Here is a 16,298-nt window from a genome sequence, read left to right as displayed (position 1 = left end):
CGTTTTTATTAAAATTGATGTAAGACCTCTCTCACAGAATCCACAGGGATCAAATGCCGAGAGGCAAGGGGCTCCCTGGCATAGAAAAGCTACTGGGTGATCGGCAGGAATATGAAATAAGCAAACCTGAACAGTATCAGAATCCTGTTTTCCAGGCATGGCTCAAACCGATACAGGAATTTGTTTTACTATACTGATGTCTCATTTACATCATGTTTGCTCAGACCCTACATGTTTACTTCTGTTACCATGAAACTCTCAAGATTGGTAACAGCTGATACACATCACAATAATTTATTAGCATCAGTGCCTAAAATTAATAGTTTCTCACCACACATGATAAATTAAAAAAATTGTATCATTAAAACTAACTAATAATCATATATAGCCACAAAGTTTTTCAACTCTAAGTTTTGGTTTTCCATTTCTTTAGGGCATAGTTAATAGAAGGAAATGGTTAAGAAGCCCAGCAAAGGAGCAAACAAACAGGCTAAAATTTATGTTGGAAGGTCCTTGACCCTGCACATCTTTTTTCTTATACTCATTGACTATGCATGAATTACATAATTATTGCAATGCTTCTAGTAATTGGTTAGTTTTTTTGGGCACACATGACCACCTTTTGTATTTTGCCAGGTTTTGTGCAGGGTAAACCCCCAAAATAGCAACAAAAACATACAACAAAGAACTTTGCCAGGTTTCATAACCATTCCCTCTAATGACTACATGTATGTTTAGGGTTTCCAAACTTAAAATGAATAACTCTAGAACTTCATATTACAACAAATTTTAATGAAGGGTTTACAAGCATCATCACTTACAATACAACATGTTTTTACATTTATTAACAATGGCAAATTTTATAGCTGTATTCAATAGTGATAACTTTCTTACTAGTAGATAAGTGGAAATGTTCTTCGACTTCTTAAAAAAGTTAAGAATTTTGAAAGTCAAGTTGCAGAAACCTTCCCTTGTTAAGTTATAGACTAAAACCCTTAGCAAAAGGTCTTGCTTGCTAAAAGGGAGATTTTGTAAATGAACTTTTCATACAAAGCATTAGAATGATTGTTAAAAGGGATGTTGGTCCTGTTCATGGGCAAAAACCCTTTCACTCACACATTTTTACAAAAGTGCTTAAGACTGTGTTTTTTTAAAAAGATAAAATCAAATATTGCAGAATGTTGAAAAGCAAACAGCACCAAATAACCTACTGTTCAACAGCTTTCATTTGAATGCTCACACACAGCGTTCACAGCTAAAACATAAACGTTATGTAAGCACGTAATTTAACACTGAACACTAGAAGTGAAAGGGTTGAAATTACCATAGAAAAATGAAGGAAAACCCTGTTTCTCAGAAAACTCAAATGCAAATCTCCTTATAGCTCATCAGACAATCTCTCCTTCCAAATGAGGGAGCAAAATTGCGTGAGACGCCATAAGGACATCTGCTTAGCAGGCTAGTATCTCAGGCAACTGCTGTGATTATCTAACTCAGCTTTCTTGAAAGTTAAGCAGAGCAAAAAAGTAATGGTTGGCTCACACATAGATGTTGACAAAGAATTTAATATTCCCATATGTAGAAATACAATGAAATGAAACTACCTAACATGTTTAAGTTTTCCATATACCTGAATAATTCAATTTAATGCCTAGCCAGTTATTTATTTTGTGGGCCAAGAGGGAGGGGCACTTTTAAGGGATAAGGAGCTTATTTCATTTTTGACATTAACAGGAAAGTGCATAAAATGAAAATGGGATCTTCCTTTACATGGAAATTGGATGGTTGCATTGTAATGCAGGCATGAGGAGAGCCGTTCGGAGGAAAGATGAATCAAACCGATGGCCTCAATGCCTTCTGAAGATGCTGTAATTTAAAAATAGTTGGCTTAGTTGCATATTTATAGAGGTGCTATTGACTAGAGGGGTGCCAGTTGGAATAGGGTGCTTATGTTAAAGTGGGGAAGAGGCACTTATTGGCACTAAACCAAATTAGTAGGGAAAAATGGGTTCTAAAAAGAGACCATGACAATACTTCCTTTGGTAACAAGCAAATATACGTTGATAAGTGAGTCTTGACAGTTTGACTTACTTTATGTGGGGTAAGGTGGGGTGGGGTACCTAACATTTATATCTAAAACAAAATCTCCCTTTTCAAGTTCTTCAAGTAGGGCTAATAGCTCCATGTGTACAAAGTACTTCCTATTAGTATTATCTAATTCAAAAGCTTCACAACTTGATTTATAAGTTACAATCACAATACATTACTGTTTCAAAAAAAGTTGAACTAGGCTGTTAATATCTGCAATCTGTTAGAGAGCCGTAAGGTACACTGCCAGGGTAAAATGGATTGGAACAAGCAACGATTATACTGAGCACCTGGGACACTAGGCCTAACATGAACTGTAAACCGTCAACAAAACTGCATCTAATTTCCCACTGAACCTGTCAATTTACAACATTTGCAAAACTGTAACAATCAATGCAAACAGGAACAAAACACAGATATCCATTTCCCTGGCAGGCCTTCAAAAAACTACAACTTACAAAGAAACCGCACACATTGAGTGACTGGCAAAGACTACTCAACCTGCCAAGCCAAGATAGCAATTCCATGACTTAACATCATTAATTTTAGCCGTAATATATAAGCATTAAGATGCCACTACCCTTGAAACCCTGAAAAATAATCAAAAACTATTTTCCTTTACAAATATTAAGAGAAATTAATCGACTACTAATTCAAAGATTGAAATAAACAAAGAAAGCTTACTGTCTAGAAAAACAAAATGTTTTAATGTTAACACAGTTAAGGCTTCCTTATTATGGATTACTTTCCTTTCAAAAAATTTGTAACATCCACGATGAAATAAATTAATATTAAACAGATTTAGAAGATAAGGGCATTCTTTAAAAAAGTTGAAAATTTAGTGGGTAACATTATTTGTGTCTTCTGGAGAGAAATATATTCACAAAATGTTTGCGTTTACAAGAAAACAATACAATAAAAGTTGTCAAACACGATAAAAGCTGTTCTACTAGCACGCAAGATATTGTGAAAGCAAGTGTTTTTTAAGAAGGGACAAATATCATTAAGACAACTTCACTTCCTAGCAGCTAGAAACTGCTTCTAATGAATTTAAGTAACGGTGTCAAAGAAAAGTCAAAAACATCAACAGGAATAAAGAATTTGAAATAATCCTGACTATGCTCATGCAGTCTCAAATTAAAAATAATAATTAACATTAATTCATAATGACAGTGTCATTCAATGTACATGTTTTTTCAGCTTTGGCATTTCAAAGGGTTAGCGTGTGATGTTCAACAATGTAAATTGTACATTTAAATGCATACTGTATACTCTAAAATTCCTGTAAATACATCTATGCAAATATTCTTTCCATTAAATCCAGGAATCTCTTGGCATAATTCTCCGGTTTTATCGTTGAAATTTCAGCCCCGGCCTAGAAAATAAGAAAACAAAACAATCATAAGTGCTGCAGAAAGTTACTCTACGTTACTTTCTATTGTGCAAAATAGCTCACAACTATCAGCTTAGAAGCTTTCCAGTTAATATACTTATGTGTTGCTGGACAGAGCAGGGTTTTGGGGCATTTTAATCTAGGGAATTTCAAAATTTGTCTGGTATATCATAAACTCTGGAGAAGAGATGCTGGTTTCAGTCTTGTTAAGGTAGCATTTGACATCATAACAGAAATTTCGTATCTGGTAAGCGTTCTCCCTATATATGAGCAAAGCAAGAACAGGATAAGAGAACTCAGACATACTCAGTCAAGACAAAGGCATTAATTTACCAGGTTGTAAAGTAATTATAATAATTACTGTGCAGTCCTGGATAAGAAATTCTAGGATCCAGTGGTAAACACCCCCCAGTCCACCCCCCACCTTCCAAATCAGCTTCCAGTTTTGGTTACTTTTAGTGGTGTCACACGCTATAAAACAAACAACATTCTATCTGCACATGTACATGTAGGTAACAAATGCTAATTAAATTGTGGAGTTTTTAGTTCACTGTGATTGCACTTTGCTCAGCCTGAAAAGAACCTGCGTCAGCTGTTATTCTGCATAGCAGTCCAGCTACAGTGTATGTGTAGCTGTCAATAATGGTTAAGGCTTGCTGGTACAATAGCTTTGCTCATGCAGTATGCTAGCATTTAAACAGTGAGCTGTTATTACTTTTGTTCTACTGAGCATGCCACCTCAACTGTCAATATTTAAGTAACTAAAGCACTGTTTTAATGGGAGTACCCCCCTCCTGAGTTGGAGTGAGTAAAGATTAAAAAAATATATAGTTGTGTGACATATTTATTGTCAGTTTACATAGAGGACACTTGAACCATGAACACTTGACATAAATTTTGTACATTTTGTTGTGATGACTCTTGTGATGGCTCCCATGATGGCTCTCCATGTAATGTGTAATGTCAGCATTTTTAGAGTGTAAAAACACCAAACAAACACTCTTGTTGACCCATTGACTCCTGGAGCTTTTTGCCAAAAATGCATTTTTTTGGAACATTTTGGCGATTTTCAGGCTGGATATGGGCCAAATTAGCTCCAATCTACCAAAAAGACATTTGCAACATGACAGCATGCCTTTCTTTCCACTAGCATTGTGTTCTACAACATTTTTGCTCGGGCATGCTCAGAAATCAAAATTTTTTGGACGAGAAAGTGACCTACGTCTTTAGGCTTTTCGATTTTTTAATTTTTTTTTTTTGCCTTTCCTTTTTCTTCTTTTCTTTTCTTTTTGCTGCAGTGATTGACCTTCTACTGGGCTTGCTTCCAGTTTAAAACATTCTGAGAAAGCATCATCGAGACAGGCAGTTTTTGCCATGGAGTAGCCATGTGCAGTGGCAGGAAATTTTGCTCTGAGTTTTTCACTCAACTTTTTGAGCGTTTTTGTACATATCTCGGGCTCCATTGGGCCGATCACTATGATCTGGGTATCACTGGAAAGATCTTTTCCTCCTGCAGAAGTTGAGCATAGATGATGCCAATTTTGGTCAAGGGTGATGACATCACAAGTGGAAGAAAGGCCAAGGCTCATCACAGCTGGTTAGGGCACAGGAGTCAATGGGTTAAAAGGAAGAGCATGCACTCATAGTCACTAAAAAATGTACAAACAAATACCAAGTGATCACGGTTTGAGTGTCCCCACTGTAAAAGACTAGTTAAATTACTTACTGTTAATTATATTTTAATTATAAGAGTTTGGTGTTAAGATCCATATCAACAAAAGTGTATCACATCATTAAAATGTCAACCTTGACCTTTATTGAGGTTTACTATTACGTGTTTAACCACACAAATTTATATGCTCTCACATAAAAGAAAAGAAACATTACATCAATAAGATATTAAAGAAAAAGTCTTAGGCACCAGACCAGATGAAAGAAAATTTAAGTTAGTAAGATTTCGAAAGAGATCAAGTTACCCTAGGAGATGTTAGCCAGGAATTCTCAGGTTGCTCGGCAATCCCCGTCATTTGCCTCACACTCACACGCCACTGAACTGCGGCAATCTAAGGCAGGGAATGTCACTTCAATCATGACATGGCGGATTATCAAAATGCCAGGTTAACAAGTATAAGTTACAGTAAAGTTATTCTCGACACTTAGAACTCGATGCTGCTCAAGAAAAACATGTGCAAGTATTTTAAGCATATATTTTAGTGCACGAATGAAAGCAAGAAGTGACATGGCACAGGAAAAACATAGCTAGTCAAACTTATCGATTCACATATTCGCCAAGGATTAAATTTCTTGCAGAGTAGCTGATTATCACTAGAAAGTCTGAATTAAATTAGGTTTACTAACAAGTGTGAACAATAATATTACTACAAATGTTTTTGCATTATGTTAAGTGCTAGCTTTTAGTGCTTGCTGATTCACTGAGAGCTTTAACATTTTAATACATGCATTTAATGTTTTTTAACCATTTCCAATTTTATTCACTACATCTACATCTATGCGGTGGCCTCATGGTTAGTGCGCTCATCACCGGATCGAGTGGTCCGGGTTCGAGCCCTGGCCGGGGACATTGTGTTGTGTTCTTGGGTAAGACACTTTACTCTCACAGTGCCTCTCTCCACCCAGGTGTATAAATGGGTACCGGCGAACTTAATGCTGGGGGTAACCCTGCGATGGACTTGCATCCCATACAAGGGGGAGTAGAAATACTCCTAGTCGCTTCATGCTACAGAAACTGGGATAAGCTCCAGCCTGATGGGCCACTTGGCTCGTATGCAGACTTTACCTCTATCAATCATTTTTACATTTACCACATAAAACAAAATTTGGTTAGTTTGGGAGGTAAGGCAAATGTAAGGTAAAGTTGGCAATGAAGCCCAGTGGCCCATCTGTAACATGAAGCAACTAGGAGTATTTCTGCTCCTCCCTGGTTTGGATGCTATTCCAACACAGGGTTACCCCCTGTATTAGATTTGCTGGTACCCATTTATACGCCTGGATGGAGAGCAGCAATGAGAGTTAAGTGTCTTACCCAAGAACACGACACAATGTCCCTGGCCGTGGTTCAAACCAAGACTGTTTGATCTGGAGTCCAGTGCAAGAACCATTAAGCCGTCAACCCCGAGACAGTTAGCATCACAGGGTTACCCCCTGCACTAAATTTGCTGGTACCCATCTATACACCTGGATGGAGCACAGCAATGAGAGTAAAGTGTCTTGCCCAAGAACACAACACAATGTCCCTGGCCATGGCTCGAATGCAGACTGTTTGATCTGGAGTCCAGTGCAAGAACCATTAAGCCGTCAACCCTGAGACAGGTCAAAACTGAACTAACACTTCTTGTCCCTACAGGGCTTTTGGACATAACACTATACATTGTATTTCTCAGTATCTCAATATCTCAAAGGTAAAATACTTAGATTGTGGAAAAGCAACTTCAAATAAATTGGATGAAACATTCTAGAAATTCAGTTCATCAAAGTTTTAACCACTTTGCCAGAAGGTCAATCACCAAATATTGAAAGACTGGACAATCCAGGAATGACAACTAAATCTTGTGGAATTTTATAACTGACTTAATTGACTTAATATTGTAATTGTACTGATCTGAAAAACCCACTTAGGGAGCATCAAAAGTTTGTATGTATGTATGTATAACCCTGTACAATAATCATCTGGCAAGTGAACATAACCAAAATGGTGCTCAAGCAATAGTTTGGTCTTATTATATAGCTGAAATATTGAAGTGTACTTTCAAGTCTCAAAAATAATTAACAAATAAAGAGTTCAATATTACTCAAAATCAGATTCACTCCAAAATTCAATTTCAACCGAGTTAAGAACAGCTGGCTTACCTCATTCAGCAAGGATTTGACAGGCATTACTTATTTGCAAAACCAAAGTGCTCCAAAAGATTCTCTTGTTTCTTGACACCCCTTCCCAATTTCCAACCCCCTCTGAATACTGAACACCTTGCTTTGAGGTTGGGGCAGAAGGGAAGGGGTAAGCACGGGTGGGTGATGTAAGGTCTCTGACAAAATTCTGAGTTAATTATCCAGTAAATTATGTAGTGGTATGACCACTATCATTACCTCAGACTCTGCTGTAAATATGTTTTTACACATATTGAGCCACACTGGGAGAAAACTGGTACTCACCCCATGTTTCACTGTTTTAGCGGCATGTGCAGCCTTTTTTCCAGCTCCATAAAATGTCAACACATCTATGATTCCAAGGTAATATAACTCTCGTCTATTTTCTGCAATGGAAGATTAAATCAGGATTGGAACATTTTTCTCTTCTTTTGCAACCAGAGGGAGTTTAAGAGGAGGTTTATATTTACGGTTCCCCCATAATCGTTGTCACCCAAGGGTTTATACATAAATATTTACATTTTCTGCAGGATTTGAAAAGTGCGGTTACAAAATATCATATGGGATCTAAAACTTTATCATCCTATCGGGGTTGTGGAGGTGTACTACTAAAAAAATTTGCAAATTGAAGAATGCAGAGTAGAAATTTTTGCAGCTTTGAGTGCAAATCCAGTTGAAGATTTCTGATTTGCTTATTATTCTTCAATAAAGAATCTCCAAATATAAATGTCCACAGGACACCCATTTGTGACAGAAAGCCAGAGTCACTGTTTATTCCTACCAGCAACTTATTAAACCTACCATCTATGCTTTGAAAGCCTTCTGTATCATCATCATCCTCCCTCTCATCAAGCTCATTACTGCCAAAACTGATATTTCTCTCACGTGCACCATTAAAATTAGCGGGAGGGGTAGTGGGAGGGGTATCAGATAGCGGCATCTCAGCCTCTCCGGGGGAGTCGGATTCTTGGGGTGAGTCAGCCTCACGAGGAGACTCAGGTTCGCTGTCTTCATTACTGTCTATACCCTCTAAGACGTCGTCAACATCATTCCCAGCTTCAGCATCGTGAATGCCCACCAGTAGGCTGTAGTCCATTATGTTTAGACTTGTTAAAAACTGCATGAAAGAAACAACAACAACAACAACAACAACAAAGCTTTTGAGTTATAGTCTGGTTATTTTTCTTGCCGTTAACATCTCGGCAAAAGTTGCCTGATGAGTGTACACCAGGAAGGAAGCATATGGAGCAAGTTCAGATAACCATGTTGTGTTTAGTGTACAACCTCCCTTGTGTACAAGAAGACATACACTGTAGCTGTATCATAACACTAACAGTTTAAACGACAAGTAAGCTCACCTCTACGTCATCCTTGACTCTTTGTAGCAAGTCTTTCTTGACATCATCACCAATGCGTAGCTTTGCATTGTCCTTTGTGAAATCATTGTCCTTGAAGGTAGGATTCTCCTTTGTCTGAAAAAAGCCAAAACAAGTTTTAAAACAGTACTACACATCAATAGCACACTTTTGATGTCCTCCCATAAGTTTGTATTAATTAGATCATATTACTCACTTGTGGGTACACATGTAAAGACAGGCTTTTAGCCGGGATTGGAAAAGTGGGTGTCCAAAATGTGCTATAGGGCCTGCTCAAAGGAGCAATTTATAAAGCAACATATCAAAAATTAAACAAGTTTCTTTGAAACGTGGCCGTCCACAGGATGCCTGGACGCCCATTTCATTAAGGGCCTGGCACCAAGCAAATTGACAGGCTGTGAAGATGATTTTGACCACCTGGTGGAAAGTTTTTCTTATGAAGAATTTAAGATCATTTCTTTTGCCCGCCTGTGAAAACCAGTTACCCTCCTGCTGAAAATGTTAATGAATTAAACCCCTGAAAGTGTGACACACGACAGGCCAATTCTCTTTGGTTTTCATACAGATTATTCTGCTCCCAGCCCCTTCCGACAAACTCACCTTTTGATTTACTGGAATGGATCACTAAGGGCAATTTTCAAATAATCACCAGACTTAGATATTTATTTAAACACAGTTTTTATTCAGACACTACATTTCAAAGGGTTGGACTATCAACCAGGGAGACGAGCACTTGTAGTCTGAACTTTGAGCTCTGAGAAACCAAAGTCAAGCACCAAATGAATGAGATTTTCCATGTGACATCTAACTCTGATACAGGCTTTGTGATTTATATTCAGTAACCAATCAATGGTATTTTGTTTGCAAACACTTAACATATAAAACAATTTGTATTTACAAGGCTAAAAAAGTTAAAAAGTAAAAAACATCAAACATTTTCGACACTAGGTCATCTTCTGGGTAAGTTACCCAAACTTACCCTGAATTATTTTTAAAATCAAAGCAAATATTATGGACACTTAACAGACAATCCCACCTTTTCCTTGGAGCTGGCTTGTCTGTCTACTGTTGAGCCCTTCAAGTCGTACTTCTTGTGTATCTTGAACTTAGAGCTGAATACACTCTTCATTACTAAAAGGTAGGTCTCCTTGTTGTCCACAGTAATCCGATACACACCCAAGTACTGTGGTAACAGTGTCTTTGCATGTTTTTCTACAATGTACTGAAAGAGAATACAGGTATACTTATGTACTGGAGTATAATTTTTTAAAAAAATAGCCCCAAGAAAATAGGTGCGCTGATTGGTTAAAAATCCTGTTTCAATCTATATATAGAAACACAGACAAGTTGTAGTACAGTAGTCACATTGTTTGCTATTTTCTGTGGGCTGCTTTCTAAAAAAAGATACAGTATATAACATTTTCTTTGTGTTATGGAAACACTTGTGAAAGTTTGGGAAAACTCCCAAAATCCGTGGAAACACTCATCTATTGGCTCATGTCCCCACAGTACTACTTGTTCTCCCAAATTCCCACCTCAATAGAAACAAAGCATATGTTTCTATTTCTTAATTAAAGTTGATAATTTATTCATATTACTGGTTCAAACTTTCAACGCTAAAAAAACATTTATAGTGTATGTGACAATGTATAGAATTACAAGAGGGAGGAAAATGCAAATTTACTTCAAAGTTACTAACAGAATTTAGGACTACATCTGCCTTCTCCCGTTTGTAACAACATTGATCAACTCACATGGTGATACTGTGGAAGAATGTTGTGAAGTCTTTCAATATCTTCACCTTCTATTGTTTTGACATAGAACTTCCTGTTTTTGGAGATAAAAAACTTTGCACCACTGCGACCAGGTGAGGGAATGACCAAAGGTGATGACTGAAAAGATGCCTGCAACATACCAGAAAAGCACTTGTTCAGGATTTTAGGATCATTATATAATTACACAGGTACAAGGTGTTGACATAAACCAAGGAAAGAAAATTCAGTATGAAAAATGTGGCGAGTGGGAAGAATAAGCAAAAAGACAATAAAATTACTTGCAAAAAATCAACATGAATAAAAAGTAGCCTGATTTACACAAAGTTTCCCTGGTTTACAGACTGACATAAATACATGTACAGTCCTCTGTTTAAAGAAAAGTGATGGCTGTACATTTTACCACAAAAGGTATTATATACCATGTGAGCCTTCCACAGCCCATGAAGTACATGGAAAGCCTTATTTTTGCAATATTTGTCCTGGTACTAATGACACTGTGTATATTAGGTTTGAAGGTTTTAAAACTTTTCTGTACATTTATGAGCGCTGTTAAAGTTTTTGTGCACTGAGAATTATGGACAAAAGTACCAGTTACCATCATTTTTCTTACAGTGGATTCGAAAAACTTAGTGGTACAATGTACATATCAAGGTAACATCCCCAGTTGTTTACTTCTCAGTTATGAGATGTACCATTTCACAGAAAACCAATCAGAAACATTACAGTATGACAAATTAGCTACTTACTGCATATTGGTTATCATCAATACCAAAACGTTCTCTAAGCTGTCTGAAGACTAAAGGGCAATATTCTTTGAACTTGAAATGGCTTGGGAAATTTTCTCTATGAAGGAAAACATACTGATGGTCATGTCATGTCACAATGGTCATCTTAAAAAGTGAAATTACTTTTAACAAACTTTTTCTTTTAAATAATGCTAAAGTGCAAAAATGTATTCAAGACAAGGGTTGCAAGGGGAAAAGAATTTTGACAAAATTAATTAGAATTAGAATTGGAATCAAAGGATTGTTTTGCAAAAAAAAAAAGTTGATCCTTGGAAAACCTGTTTTCTAAATAATCTCTGGTGATTCCAGAAAATTGGGCATGGTTGTTTTTCTGTGATTGCATGACAGTGTTCACAGAAGACTGCTGTGGATCAAGCAAAGAACTCTACAGGTATGTTTCCACTACGAAACAGAATTTTTTGGACTGACAATCCAACTGTCTGGAAGTCATATACATGCAAATGTACAATGTAGGAAACAAGCTCAATAAAAGCCCAAAAAATTCAAAATTTGATTTCAAAAAAACTTGTTACTTCTTACTAGTACTTTAAAAAGAAAATAATAATAACAATTTATTTTTGACTAATTGGTTTACAATTTTGCCTACAATAGAAGAAAATTCTACTAGTAATTTTACACATTTGTTATCCAGGTGATCCTGGTGTTCTTACCTGAATTTTATAAATTCAGTGAGTAAACAGAAACAATTTAGTAGCAAATTTCCTTAAGTCCACCACATTACAATGCAAGTTGCTACAAAAAATATAGTAACCTTAGGCATTTTAATCTTGATACATTAGAATTATTGTTTAAATTAAGGCCACAATTAGCTTTGGAAGCACCTATCAGGTATAAATTACATGTAAGATACCCTGCAGGTTAGGTGAACCCTACTATGCTGATGAATGAGATGACAATGAACCAGAATTATGATTCAGTATCTGCCAACACAAATTTGTAAAATAATTTTAAAAAGGATACGAAACTTAATTTTTCATGAGATGGAAGCAGACATCTTGGCATATTGACCCCTGCTGTTCTATTTGCCATACAATAAAATTTTGCTGATCAATAAATAATGCCATTTCCATTCATTTGGATAACTTGACGTCAACACTCCGCACCAGGAATTCAAATTAAAATCATTTAAAGCATGGAAATCCAGGCTTACTGCACACCAACAACTACCTTGAAATCTATGGAAATTAAAAATTAGTTTGGAAGATGCTTGAAACTAAATACTGTTTTGGCTTCATTGCAAAGTTATTCTGTGCATCAGTTTACAACTTTGAATTTTGTTTACATCTTAGAGAGCAATCTAGCGACAAAAGTTCTTGTCATCCCAAAACATGGAATTGGAATCATCTTTATCTTTTCACGATAAAGTTATTTCAATGTGGTTTTAAAACCAAATGTAAATTAGCAGATTTAGGGTGCTGTCAGCTTGGCAGCTAGTGATCAAGACTATTAAAGAGCCGTCTGTCTCAAGTAAGTGAAACAAGAGAACGTCAAGTCTGTGGATCCCATATTATGTGATTCATCAATCATCCTCCATCACAAAAATCTAACTCCAGACAAGGATCAGAGATAACAGCACTGACTTCCAGTTGTTATAAGTCATGGTTGTACATGTAAGATTGTTTTAGACAGACATTTATCACAAATGCAGATTCTCTATAGTCAACGTTCAGTGTAAGACTTTTTTTTCCCTACAGGGAGTGGTAAGTAGGCTATATATTAAAGTGAAAACATAATGCCTCTAGCCTCTACATTGTTGTTAATCTTTGAGTAGTCCCTCTTTCCATTGGTCTGTTGAGCATGACTGTAAATAAACCGCGAGGAAAAAATGGCAGTGCAAAATCCCAGGGACAAGAAGTGTGCTCCTTTCACATGCTTCAATCTTGCCTCCAGGATGCATATCCATTTTTTCCTCACGGTCTTCTTTTGCTTCATGCATGATGGACTAAGCAAGAGGACTAAGGACTCATAGTCTATGTCTTTGTATGTGACCCCTAGAAGATCTTAAAATGTTGAAAATGAAATATGCATCCCATTACCAAACACAACTTGGATCTACATAACAAACACAACATCTAAAAATGTTATTATTGGCCTCGTTCGGCTCCATTCAACAGCTCAGTTTAGGATATCCAGAGAGAAAGAATGACCATGTGAACATTTATAGTATTCACAGTATGTCCTGTTTGGGAGGACACATGAAAAATACTATCCAGTCCAAAGACATACTGTGGTGTAGCACCACTCAGGTTCAAAAGCTCTGTTCACTATCTTCATCCAATGGCTGTGTCATTAAATAAAACCATTAAATTTAAAACTATTGGCCAAGTGTCTTTAGACAGGATTAAGACTACAACATTAGCTTTCCTTCATTAAAACTAAACTTAAATAATAGGGCTTGCCTTACAATAGCATGCCCCAGTGTACCAGTGTTGATTGCACAGTTGGCATAAACAATTTAGCTAACACATAGCAGTTTGTACTTAACTTATGTACTTTGTGTGTGTTTTTAACAGAGTATGGTAGATGAATCTTAAGATTTTCAGTATATATAGATATATATAAAAATAAATGACTAGAAAATAGTAAGTTGATTTCTAAAAAATATACAAATGTACACAATCATCAAGTTCCAAACATAAATAACTGTACAGCGAGAGAATTTAATAAAATATGCCAACAGACAAATTATGTTAACAACAGAAGGAAATTCTGACCATAAAAGAAACAGACAGTGCATAAGAAGGTACTAGAATAGCACACTGTAATAGTCTATGGTTGAGAGCTAAGCTCAGTGCATTCACCTCAATGCCATCCACAATTCAAGTTGTGTCTAGAGTCTTTGTGTCTACTTAATTTAAAGTGCTATTGTAAAACTCCCTGTGCTACTAGCTCTCCGATAACATCAGAGTATTTCATACTTATAAGATAAAAATCTCTTGACCTTAGCAAGATTGGTTGACTTAACCTACCAAGGCAAAGTCATATTTCTTTTCAATGCCCACTCTGTAAACATATTTAGATCTTGTGTTCTGGAAGCTCTACAAAGGTTTTGAGAACTGCTATACATGTATGTGGCTTCTGTATTCACTATTAGGTACAGTAACAATCTGGAGCTTCACTTATTTCTGAAAAGCATTTTTGAAAATTACATTCAGTGCCAACAAATCTACTGTAGTATGTAGCTGACTGTTTTTGACAAATCAGCTTTTAATTTCTAGGAGTAGCCTTACGGATTCAAAGTATTGTCAGCTTTGGATTAGGTGTGTGAAAAAAGAGAACTGACAACTTTTTGTAACAGCAGCATTGAAACAGGTACAATATTTATATCCTGCTACTCAACCAGAAAATTGACTCAATTACACATCTCATTATCTTAGAACAGTGTGAGGCCCTTAAGAAACAAAATTTATTACTGAGCACATCAATCAAATCTATGAAAGGAAAATAATGAATATTGCACACATCTTAAACCGCCGCTTCTATCTATAGTTAGCAGTAGACACATTACTCAAGCTGGAAAAGTGCATAATTATGTCAACAAGGGATTTTTGGGCAGTAATTTCTTAAAATAAATCTTACAACTGCCCTCTTTGAATGCATAAAAATTACTGTTGTTAAAAATTAAGAGACTTTCCAAGCAGGGGGAAAACTCTCTACCGCAACTTAATTATTCAGCAATTCAATATATAGAGTAAAATTTCAATAAATGCTCACACTAAAAATTTGCATGATGAGAGAATTAAAATCTTATCTCGCCAGCTTCTACCAGTAACATTCACCTTTCAGATAAAGATTTCAATGAAGATAGGCTTTGAAAGCCGATAAAGCTCGCACAATTATGAAGGCTAATGAAATTCATGCCTGGCTTTGCAGGTGACAGAAACCTAGGCCGAATTAAACTTAAACGAAGAACCTTTTCGACAGTTTAAGTTGGACAGCAGTGTTATACAACCCAAAAGATTGTCACATTTAAGTCACTTTTTCGAGGATGTTAACAAAATTTTTATTTTCCATCCGGAGAAAGAATACGCAAAGCCACGAGCTCTGGAATTGAGCTCAAAATCTGACACTTTTTTGCACGCACGTCTCGCGCAGAAGCTCGGTGTTAATCCGATTTTCAAGCCGCACTTTACAACAAAGAAAGTCATGAAAACGAAACGGAAACGCAAAAATTACGATCCAAGCATTGCCAAGTAAGATATACAACGCCTACACTACCAATAATGATGCTAAAATATAACAGGATCCAAACATAAACACACGGTAATTCTTCAAAACACTTACTTGTTGAAGAGGTGATTGTCCACGCGAAGTTTTGTGAACGCTTTGAAGTCATCAGGCATTAACATGGCTGGATTGTTCACATGCGAGAGCTCGTTGATCTACAAAAAGCACCAAGCCACTAGCTTAAGGCTAAAATCAAAATAGTTTGTCGAAAAAAACAAACGCAGAAATCATGCTTACCGAATGACTGACTCCCCACATCAACACGCTGAGAAGCGGATTTTTGGAGCGAAAGACTTTCACTTTCTGGCTCATAACCCTGAATCTCTTCTTCTTTTTCGTCTTTGTATGACTAGACATCTTGAATAATAGTTTTTACTACCTATAAACGCTTTGTTTTCGGCTAAATCATGATGGAAGTGGCGAAAAAATCCTCTAATTTCTGGGTCGGTCGCAGAACTTCGCTTTAGCAGGATCGGACAATAAATATATTCCCACCTGATTGAGACTTCCCATGATGCAAAGCAACTGTGGAGGAACTAAACCGGACATGTGCTAGGGAGGGGTAGACCAGAAAACGATGTCCGGAACAAAGATGTAATCTTTTACATTCTTTTCCCGTGAACTACAGGTACGTACTTTATGATGGGCCGCGCTAGCCAGTCTTATCCATAGATTTAGGCTCATCAAGAACAAATCGTGCGACCCATATTGAAATCGACGGGTAAAAATCTGGTTCTAATATCTAACA

General features: G+C 36.6%; 1 protein-coding gene across 2 annotated transcripts; it reads right to left on the bottom strand.

Moving 5' to 3' along the window:
• Positions 1–771: 771 nt before the first annotated feature.
• Positions 772–16,077, bottom strand: LOC110067062 (phosphatidylinositol 5-phosphate 4-kinase type-2 alpha-like). Of its 2 annotated transcripts, none has more exons than XM_020774340.2 (9): positions 15,788–16,077; positions 15,608–15,705; positions 11,264–11,360; positions 10,497–10,646; positions 9,779–9,964; positions 8,725–8,838; positions 8,168–8,483; positions 7,652–7,752; positions 772–3,463 (listed from the first exon to the last, which is right to left on the bottom strand). In XM_020774340.2, the coding sequence occupies exons 1-9, from the start codon at positions 15,905–15,907 to the stop codon at positions 3,383–3,385; spliced, it is 1,263 nt and encodes a 420-aa protein (XP_020629999.1). In that variant the 5' UTR covers positions 15,908–16,077; the 3' UTR covers positions 772–3,382. The 2 variants fall into 2 exon arrangements, with proteins under 2 accessions (XP_020629999.1, XP_089142023.1); XM_089285897.1 differs by lacking the exon at positions 772–3,463 and adding an exon at positions 5,399–5,544.
• Positions 16,078–16,298: the final 221 nt, after the last annotated feature.

Source organism: Orbicella faveolata, unplaced genomic scaffold (assembly GCF_042242905.1).
Source record: "Orbicella faveolata isolate gen_17 unplaced genomic scaffold, um_ofav_v1 contig_13, whole genome shotgun sequence".
Lineage (NCBI taxonomy): Eukaryota > Metazoa > Cnidaria > Anthozoa > Scleractinia > Merulinidae > Orbicella > Orbicella faveolata.
This window is presented reverse-complemented; position numbering and strand designations above follow the sequence as displayed.

Bases quoted from the DNA above. Each gene is read 5' to 3' on its own strand.
- LOC110067062 (XM_089285897.1), bottom strand. From the start codon at position 15,907: ATGTCTAGTCATACAAAGACGAAAAAGAAGAAGAGATTCAGGGTTATG. The intron at 15,706-15,787 runs GTAAGCATGATT...TGCTTTTTGTAG, and splicing joins TGTGGGGAGTCAGTCATTCG to ATCAACGAGCTCTCGCATGT. The intron at 11,361-15,607 runs GTAAGTGTTTTG...TTTCCTTCATAG, and splicing joins GACAATCACCTCTTCAACAA to AGAAAATTTCCCAAGCCATT.